This window comes from Galeopterus variegatus, unplaced genomic scaffold, assembly GCF_000696425.1.
Source record: "Galeopterus variegatus unplaced genomic scaffold, G_variegatus-3.0.2 Scaffold6061, whole genome shotgun sequence".
Classification (NCBI taxonomy): Eukaryota; Metazoa; Chordata; class Mammalia; order Dermoptera; family Cynocephalidae; genus Galeopterus; species Galeopterus variegatus.
The window spans coordinates 42,832-53,253 of NW_007732172.1; the positions used below are offsets into that span (position 1 = coordinate 42,832).

General features: G+C 55.1%; 1 protein-coding gene across 1 annotated transcript in view; it reads right to left on the bottom strand.

Moving 5' to 3' along the window:
- Positions 1-6,533: 6,533 nt before the first annotated feature.
- The window catches only part of GJC2 (gap junction protein, gamma 2, 47kDa), a 5,358-nt gene continuing 1,469 nt past the window's right edge, over positions 6,534-10,422 (bottom strand). The window contains exon 2 of the mRNA XM_008590400.1: positions 6,534-6,799. Within this exon, the coding sequence (XP_008588622.1) occupies positions 6,534-6,799 (266 nt within the window). The remainder of the gene's footprint in view (positions 6,800-10,422) is intronic.

Consider the following 10,422-nt stretch of genomic DNA (forward strand, 5'->3'; position numbering starts at 1 on the left):
GTGCGTCCGCGAGGGGCGGTGCCTACGTGCGCGAGACCTGCGAGAGGCGGGGGAGTACTACAGAGTGGCGGGGTAGCGGAAGGGGAGGGGCCTCCGCCTGTCCGTCAGCGTGCACGCCCCGCCTTCTCCCCGGGCGGGTTCGCTGGTCCCTGCGCATGCGGAGCCTCTTCCTCTTTCCCCTTCCCTACTCGGTCCGTGTCAAAGCATAGTTTCTGCTTGTGTTTATTGTGGTAAATACACGTAAAACTTACTATCTGAGCCATTTCGTTTAGTATTTATTTTAAGCAAAGAAAGATACAACAGTCACAATAATACATTGAACTTTGAAGAGGAGAGAACAGAACTGAAGTTACCGGAGGTGGGAACGGGGGACGTGGAGGCGACAAGGGAGGAATTGGTAACGGGCCTTGAAAATCCGTTATCTTGTCTAATGTTGAATCATCCTGATTTGAGCATCACATATTGCACACAGGTATTGACGTTCAACTCTGTGCCCCACAGGTATGTACAACCAGTTATCAATACAAAACGAAATATATATATATATATTGTGGGAAAACACCAGTAACGTCAATCTAGCATAGTAGCCATCTGTCAGTGTCCAGTTCAGCGGCATTAAATGCATTCATAATGTTGTGTAACCATCACCACCATCCATCTCCAGAACTTTTGGGGGCGGGGGGCGGCCGGCGGGTAAGGGGATCTGAACCCTTGACCTTGGTGCTGTCACCAGCTCTCCCGAGTGAGCCGACCGGCGAGGCTCCAGGACATTTTATTTTCCCAAACTGAAACACCGTTCTCATTGAACACCAACTCTTCCCCTAGGCCCTGGGCCCCACCATTTCATTTTCTCTCTCTGAACATGACGACTCTAGAGACCTCATATGAGTGGAATACTACAGTATTTGTCTTTTTGTGTTTGGCTTACTGCACTTAGCATGATGTCCTCAAGGCTCCTTTTTAAGGAAGAATAATCTTCCATTGTATGGATAGATCGTGTTTTGTTTATCCACTCATCCCTCAGTGGACACTTGGGTTCCTTCCATATCTTGGCAGTTGTGGAACATGGGTGTGCATATATGTGCCCTGTACTCTGATTTCAGTTCTTCTGTGTGTATGCCCAAAGTGGAATCACTGGATCATACACTAATTATTGAACTTTTTGAAGAACCACCATACTGTTTTCCTAAGAATCTTAGTTTGCACAGGCTGCTATAACGAAGTGCCACAGACTGGGTGCCTTGAACAACTGACATTTATTTCTCACAACTCTGGAGGCCAGAAGTCTGAGACCAAGGTTTTGTCAGGGCTGGTTTCTCCTGAGGCCTCTCTCCTTGGCTTGCAGAGGGCTGTGTTCTCCTTGTGTCCTCACAAGGTCGTCCCTCTTTGCATATCTGTGTCCTGATCTCCTCTTCTCATAAGGACACCAGTCCTGTCAGATGCGGTCCCATTCTGAAGATCTCATTTAACCTTCATGACCTCCTTAAAGGCCCCATCTCAAAATTCAGCCACACTGGAGGTTAAGACCTGCTGGGGTCTGAATGTTTGTTTCCCCTCAAAATTTGTATAATGAAATCCTCACCCCCAAGATGATGGAATTAGGAGGTGTGGCCTTTGGGAGGTAATTAGGTCATGAGGGTAGAGCCTGATGAATGAGATTAGTGCCCTTATAAAAGACACCCAGAGTGCTCCCTTGCCCTTCCGCCAAGCAAGGACACAGAGAGAGGGCACCATCTATGAACCAGGAGACAGGCCCTCACTTGACACTAAATCTGCCATGCCTTCATCTTAGACTTCCGGCCTCCAGAACTGGGAGTAATAAATTTCTGTTGTTTGTAGGTCACCCAGTCCATGGTACTGTGTTATGGCAGCCAAACTGCAGACAGGGCTTCAACCTATGATGTTGCTTGGACACAATTCAGCACATACACTAAGCATAATTTTTGAACTATAGTTTCCCCACCAGCTACTGTCCCCAATTTTTGTCCACCTTTTCAGGGAAACTTTGAGAGAGCCTGTGAGCTGTCTGTCCCTGATACCTCGCTTCCTACTCCCTCTTAAACCCACACCTGCTCCCCTAAGAAAACTCCTGCCAAGGCTGGAGCTGAGGCCTTGCCACTGAGGCCTGGGGTCCGAGTCGCCCACTGTCCCTCCTGCCCTGGTCTGCTGAGGAGAGCCTTCTGGGAGCAGCATGTGAACCAAGGCTGTGGGCAAAGCCACATGCAGCCACACAGGGTCCCAGTGCAAGAGAAGCACCCTGAGCCCAAGCGCCTGAGCCACATCAATAAATAAAGTGGTGTTGTCTGCCACTACATTTTGGGCGACCAAAGACCTCCACATGGCTAAAATCCAGTGGTGAGTCCTCTTTCCTGGGCCCTTTGGCTGCACCTGATACTTGTCCTTCTGTCTTCCCTGGCTTCCAGGAGGCTTTCCTCCTACCTCACCAGCTGCTCCTTAGGGTCTCCTTGGTGACTTCTGTCCAACCTCCTCATGTGGTGTCGCTGACCAGTACCCCAAGGGGAGACGGTGGGAAATGAAGAGAGACACGTATGGGATCAGGAGGACCTTTTCGGGCTGCTGACCTGTAAGGCATCCTAGTTTATTTTACATTTCTTTTCATAAGCCAGTGAAAATAAATCGTACTGATTAAATCAGTTATGTCTGGTACCAAGTTATCTATAGAACATTTTCAGCTGCCACAGCACTTGAAGATTCATAGCTAACTTCTTATCAACAAAGGAAGAACATAAGTTTCTCATTTACAAAGCTTCCAGGGTCCTGGGTTCAATCAAAGGTCAGACCTCAAGGGGAGGGAGAAGGGGGAAGTAGGCAAAAGGGATGCCAGCCTTGCTGACCCAATCCCTAGAATAGCAAGGATGGTGTCAGCTTGCTTGTTCGGTACCCCACAATGTGGGGGCTCCCCATCCCTCACTCTCACAAATCTCATCCAGTGATGCAGCTTTCCATACTATCTATACACCGATGACTCCAAATGGAAGTCTAGTCCACGTGTCCTCCCCAAGTTCCAGACCCCTGTCAGGCACCCACCCCATTGCATGTCTGATGCCTCGATCTTTTCATGTTCAAGGATGAACCCCGCATCTCTCCCGAGCCCCTGGCTCTCTGTGGGCAGCAACTCTCCCTCTCCTGTGCTCAGCACAAAGCCCTGTGTGGTCCTTCAGGTCAGAGCTACCCTCTCCTCACCATCAGAGCTGCTGCCACCGCCTAGGGTGACCCTTCACCACATGTGAACTGGACTGCTCCCCAGTCTCCCCTGTGCTCACCCCCCCCCACTCCCCAGATAACTCAGAGCCCTGCTGAAAGCCCCACAGCATCAGACGCAACTCTGCCCCTGTTCCTGATCTCTGTCCCCCACTCCCCAGCCACCGGAGACACCCCCATCCCCAACAGACACACAATCCCCTAATTCCTCCAAGTTCAGGCCCAGAGGCCACCTCCCAACAAACCTGGCTCTGACCACCTATTAACCACTTATGTCTGGTGTCTTAGTCCACGTGGGCTGCTATAACACAGTGCCATAGCCTGGGCAGCTTGTACGTAACAGAAATTTATTTCCCAGAGTTCTGAAGGCTGGAAGTCCAAGATCAAGGCGTGGCAGATTTGGGGTGTGGCGAGGCCACTTCCTGGTTCATAGACGGTGCCTTGTCACGGGGTCCTCATGTGGTGGAAAAGGCAAGGCAGCTCTCTGGGGTCCTTTTATGAGGGCACCAGACCCATTCCTGAGGCTCCACGCTTGTGACCTCATCACCTCCCAAAGGCCCCACCCCCTAACACCATCACCTTGGGGGAGAGGGTTTCAACGTAAGAAATTTGGGGGGAGGAGCACCAACATTCAGCCCATAGCACGTGCATTTTTCCTACGTCTTATTTTGACATTTCCCAACCTACAGAAACTGTGAAGGGGTAATACAATGAAGGACTGGCCCTGTGGCATTCACCTAGATTCACGCATGTTCTTTTGCCACCTCTGCCTTATCCATCCGTCTTTTTCTTCATTTTTGCTGGACCATTGGGATGTCAGCTGTAGATAGCAGACACCCTGTCCCTGAGTGTCTCCCAAGGAAAAGAGCAGGCCCCATCCTGCCCACAGCTCCTCACCCTCCCCATCAAGGTGATATGCCCAGACCCCATCAACTTCTCCAGTCACATCCTTGGTAACTGCCCCATTTTTCCAGCTGGGGTCCCACATGGCATGTGGCTGTCACCGCCACATCCCCTTCGTCTTTAATGTGGGACACCAAACCCACCCCCACTCGCCATGGAACCTGGGCCTGTCCTCCTGCAGAACGTCCCTCTGAGGACTTGGCTTTGTTCACCACATAGCTGAACTCAGAGTGGACAGTCGTGGCAGGATCCACATGCCAGTGGAGCCATATCCACTCACTACTTCCTCAGGGAGTGGTGTCCCTGTGCCCCACTGTGGATGACTGGACCTCATTTCTTGGATTCCATTTTGGGTGGCCTCCCCACCATAAAGGGGCCTCTCCCCTGTCATAGGTGACCCATCTGCAAGGCAGCCCTGACAGCTTTTCCCCCAGTGGACTTAGTACCTGGCCACCCTTGTCCAGGCTGTCCTTGTCTTGCTGTGCTCCCAGGGCTTCCTAACTCCTTTTTTTCCTTTTGTTTTGGTTTTGGCAGCTGGCCAGTTCAGGGATCCAGACACGTGACCGTGGTGTTATAAGGCTGTGCTCTAATCAACTGAGCCCACCGGCCAGCTCAGCCCTCGACTCCTAACCCAACGTACCAAAGTCTCTTTTGTTCAAAACATCTTTTGTTTATGGCCAACACGTGACCTTGGTGTTATAAGGCTGTGCTCTAATCAACTGAGCCCACCGGCCAGCTCAGTCCTCGACTCCTAACCCAACGTACCAAAGTCTCTTTTGTTCAAAACATCTTTTGTTTATGGCCCAGAGCTCCAAGCAAGCAGAAGTCTTTAGGTAGCTGTTAGAGAAAAAATTACTCAATGACGCTTGTGAAATCACGGCAGGGAGGACTTTCTTCGGCACATTGCCGTAGGCATAGGGCTCGGTGCAACAAGGTTTTGCAACGAGGGAGAGAGACTGGGCTGAATTCTGAATACAGCTTGGGCAAGAGGGGATTTATAGCCAAGGAGCAGGGCGGAGGGGCGGGGTGGTCCGTGGAGGGAAAGTTTCTAAGAGGGGACATCAGGGTGTAAGGGGGATTCTGGTTAAACCAGCCTAACACGATTCTTGCTGCAGACAGGCCAGGGTGACCAGACATCACCTGGGGGATGTGGGGGGGGGGGCGGTAAGGAGCTGATCAGATATCGAGGGTGGGGGATTCTTGCTAAACTGGCTTAACGAGGTTCTTGCTAAATCTGTATTTTACAAGGATGTGCACAGATGGGCCTAGGAAAGGTTCAGGAGCCAGACTCAAGCTTGGCCAAGCAGAGCATGGCTATCACAGCTCACTGCCATGTCCCTTCGCCTAGGAGGGCAGTGCCCAGCACGCATGAGGCCAGTTCGGTTAACACTGGGCGAATCAATGAGTTTCCATCCCAGGCGTGTCTCCACAGAAGGGGCCTGTGTGAGCACTTGATCACATCACGGGCCCAGTGTAATCAGACCCCAGCCCCTGGACTTGGCCTTCAAAGCCCTTCCCTTCCACCCGTCCCTCTGGCTGCAGTCTCCTCGCCCTTGAACTCATACTTGTCCTTCAGAACCCTTCTCAGGGCCTGCCATGTCTGCCCCAAAACCCTTTAAGGCCCTGAATCCCTCCCAGCTGGGCCTGCCGAGTGATGGGGCGGAGCCCGGGCTGCCGGTGTGGTGAAGGGCATGGAGTAGCCCAGCTGGGACCCCTGAGGTCCCTGAGTCCTCAGTCTCCATCCACCTGGCTGGCTTCCTGGTTGAGGCTAGCCGGGCCTGGAATTGCTCCCTGGCCTCTGGCCACTGGCCGGCCATCCTTTCCTCTGCCACGACCTGGCATTCCTGAGGGTGATCTGGCACCTCCCTGCCAGCAGCAGGGAGGACGGAGCGGAAGCCGGCCAAGACAACACCCGGTGGGGGACAACACCTCAGGGTGGGGGCGCGTGCCTCCGACCTCACGTCAGCCCATTCCAAGGCCAGCAGAGGAATTTGCTTCCCACCCATGCGCCAGCAGGAAGGGTGCGCAGCCGACCCGCTGCCCCAGGCCCGCCGGCCACTCCGACTGCTCCCTTCTGGCCTCCTAATCCCTCGTGCCAAGCTTGCCAAACGGGCTGTTGAAATGCAGAATGAACCCAAATGAAACGAAATGGAACGTTCGGCTCCTGAGTTGCGTGGGCCACATTCCAAAAGCCAGAGCCAGTTCTGGCCCGTGTCCCCAGGCCACCTCGTCTGGGAAGCTGCCTCAGTTCCTCTGCACCAGACTGGCCAGCTCGACACCCAGCATTCCCCCATATGTGTTTTTTGTTTTTCTTTAAGGAGCTAAGTGACCATGAAGTGCTAGGTTTAGTAGTTGCAGAGTTTAGCCTCTGGGAGTGGGGAAGAGACTGCGGCATCTTAGATACTGCGTCATGCACAGGTGGGAGATGATAGCTGGGTTAGGGGCTTGGGGCTTGGGCCTGAGATGGTGGCTGTGTCCAGACTGTCAAGGAGGTGGTCTTGGAGGTAGGACCAGTGGATGGCATGGAGGTTGTGACTGCTGTTCCCCTTCTGAGTGGCGAGGGCACTGCAGCCTGGCCCCCGGAGGCTGCGGGTAACCAAGGGCCCCATGCTGGCCTCAGTGGCCAGCTGCAGCCAGATCCCATTGCCAGAGACATTCTCTGAGGCCGCGGGTCCTGGACCATCAGGAGGGGTGGGGAGCTGGAAAATTGGCCGGGCCTGGGGGTTCCAGCCCCTACTTCCCAGCGGCTGCTGGGGGGTGGCAGTGGTTTCCTGTTATTCTCTCCAAAGGAAGGAGAAGGAAGCTGCCCCCGTTCTGGTGGGGTCTCTGCGCATCATCATATCCCCTCCCCACCCCCGTAGCCCTCCACGGACCTCCATGAGCAGCCGGCGATTTGGCTGAGGCCATGGGAACGGATGGAGATGCAAGGGGAAGGCCATTCCCATCTGATCCTGCTTCGACACCGTCCCCAGCCCTGGCTCTGCCCTACCGTGGACAGGGCCCCACCCATCCCTCGGAGACCACCGGCCTGCCCCAGAGCTCAGAAGAAGGGGACAGAAGAGGAAAGGGGGTCACGGTGACTGCCGAAGGTCGGTCGGCAGTGCCCAGGATCAGCTCTCCACCCTTGTGGCATCCCTCCTGGTCGGTGGGGAAACTGAGGCACGAAGGTTTTTTTTTTTTTTAAGTAAAGTGACAATGAAGTGCTAGGTTTAGTGGTTGCTGGGTTCAACCTGTGGGATTCAGTAGACTTGAGTATCTTAGATACTGCATCATGCACAGGTGGGGGATGACAACCTGGGTAGGGGCTTGGGGCTTGGGCCTGAGAATGATGGCTGTGTCCAAACTGTCTGGAAGTGGGTCTTGGAGGTAGGACCCAAAGATGTCGCAGAGGTTGGGGCTCACCTAGCACAGCCAGGGACGCTCTCGTTGGGAAGACGTGACAACAGAAACTAGGTCTGCACCATAAAACACTCATGGAGCGGTAGGGACCACGATGGCCCACCTAAACCCTCAGTCTCTGAGGAGGGAGGCCTATCCCTTAGCCTCCCTTCTCCCCTGGTAATCAAGCTTTTGGTTGGACATATGCCTTCTAATATGGGCAGAATTCTACTCCCCCAAAATTCACATGTTGAATTTTGTCCTCACACCAAGGACCTCAGAATGTGACTGTATTTGGAGACGGGGTCTATAAAAAGGTGATTAAGGTAAATTGAAGTCATTACGGTGGGCCCTAATCCAATCTAACTGGTGTCCTTATAAGAAGAGGAGATTAGGGCACATGCACAGAGGGACGACCATGTGAGGACACGGAGAAGACACCATCTGCAGCCAAGGAGAGGGGCTTCGGGAGAAACCAACCCTGCCCACACCTGGATCCAAGACTTCCAGCCTCCGGAACCACGAGACATAAATGTTTGCTGTGTAAGGCACCCAGGGTGTTGTGCATTGTTACGGCAGCCTGAGCACACTGAGATCCCTTCCAAAACAGAGGCCCCACCTGCGGCTTCCTTTGCGGTGGGGGGCGCTTTAGCAGGCTCTGGCTGATGGGGTGGGTTTGACTCACAGTTCACCAGAGAAACAGAACTAATAGAAATATAGATACTATATGCTATATTCTGTATCTCTGTGTCTATCTCTATATGCAAAGACTGAGTTTTCCCACAAAAGACACATTTCTACCTTTGGTCTGCCCATGATGGTTAATTTTGTGTCCACTTGGCTGGGCCACAAGGTGCTCAGATATCTTGCCAAATATTATTCTGATGTGTCCGGAGGGTGCTTCTGAATGAGATTAGCATTTGAGCCGGTAGACTGCGTCACGCAGGTGGCCCTCCCTGATGTGGGTGGGCCTCGTCAATCAGGTGAAGGCCCGAATTGAACAAAAAGGTGGGGGGAGGGTGGCCACACCCAGTTGCCAAGTGAGGCAGAAACCCCATCGCCGCCACCACAGAGCCCCAGCCTCCCCAGTGTGGCACCCTCAGCGGCACAGCCTGGAACCCGGAGGTGGCCCGTCGTAGCGCAGAGCCCTCCTGTCTGGGCTCTGGGCTGGGTTTGCTTTCCCTCCCTAAGGCTCCATTTCTGGCCTTTCCATTCATGACTTCCTGGGGCTGGGCTTACCTGGGGCTGACGGTCAGCCAGGCAGGCCCCAGAAAGGAGAGGGCCTCAGCCTACAGTTGGCATGGGACCAGAGTCAGGCTGAGGTTAGACTTGGGCTTAGCCAGGGCTTGGGTCCCCGTCCTCGAACACCAAAGAAAGAGGGGTTTACAGGCCAGAAGACGCTGCCAGGGCTGCCCCAGACTTCAGGGAGGCGGGGAAGGAGCTGGGTCACCAGATGTCTGTATCCAGGTGGCAGCAGCTGGTCTGCCCCTACCGTGCCCACCTCACCAAAACCACCCTGCAGGCTCTGGCAGCGTCCTAATAACAGCAGGGCCTGAGACAGACTGCTCTCAGTCCCCTGAGCTGCAGACTGACCTTGGGCTCTGAGCATCTGGCCTGACTGTGTTCTTTGTTTCTCACCATCTGTGAGCTCTGCTGAGCCCACACCCCGTCCCAGCCCACTGCCTGGCACCAGGCAACACCTGCGTGTGTCTGATGAGCTACAGGGGATTAACGGGCACTGTGTTCCCCGCCTGACCCTGGGGAGGGGTGTCCTCTCCCAGCCAGCCCAGAGTCTCCCCCAGCAGCTAGTGATGAACACGTGCACGCACGCACACACGTGCACGCACGCACACACATGCATGCACTCACACATGGACGCACCCGCACACCGTACACACATTCGTGCATAGCCACACACACGCGTGCACACATGGTTATAAACAAACATTAGTTTTATTTCACTCCCTTTGGAGGCTGTCTGAATTAAGGAGGAGGGCAGAGAGGCTGTGGGACCCTGGAACCTCCTGTCCCCAGCATGGCCAAAGCTGCGGCCCCTGACCAGCACCTTGTTGGTCCAAGCTGCAAGGCACCGTCGACATCTTTGCAGAATTTCAAGTATGTCCCAGAGAAAGCTCAGCGGTGGGGTGGTCCTGGCCACCCCAGGCTCCCTCCAAGCTTCAGCCCTCAGTCTATCTCAGGCAGGGAGCTGGGAAGGGGTGCAGACCAGGACTGGGCAAGGGGCCACCTGGGATTGCCCCCAGCCCTGCAGGAACCAGGGCTCGGAGGCTGCGGGTGCTGGAAAAGGAGCCCATTTGCTGTTGCAGGGAGTGGGGACAAGCACAGCCGCCCCACGCCCATGCCGGGCATCCCCAGGCGTCCCACATGGGCTGCTGCAGGGGAGCTCAGAGGGAGGGGGGCCTTCCCAGCGGGGGCATCCCCGAGGGTCCATCTGTCTCAGGATGGCCCTGACGGGGGAGTCAGTGCGCCAACCTTAGCCCCGCCCTTCCCTTGGGGGTCATAGACCAGAGATGGTGACCCTGGATAGCTGTCACGCTAGCTACCTCCTCCCCACCCCACCTTAGCCCAGGAGGTGCCCAAGCCAAGGCCTCCCTAACGCCTTTGGCCCCTCTGCCGACGGCGAACGAAGGACGCTACCACTCGGGTCTGCGCGAAGCCAATGGCTGGGCAAGCGCAGCAGATTTCCACGGCAGCCCAGCTCTTCCAGCCCTCAGCCCTTTCCCAGGGCCCCCGCCCAGTGCCCCTGGGCCCCCGGCCCTCAGATCCACACGGTGGTCTTCACGTCCCTGCTGCTGGCGCTACCCTTCTCCGAGCCGGCCCTGGGCTTGGCGCCCGGCCGCTCCTGCGCCTCCGGCCGGCCCCGCTCCCCCACGGTGCCCCCCGAGGTGGCGCTGTCCGACC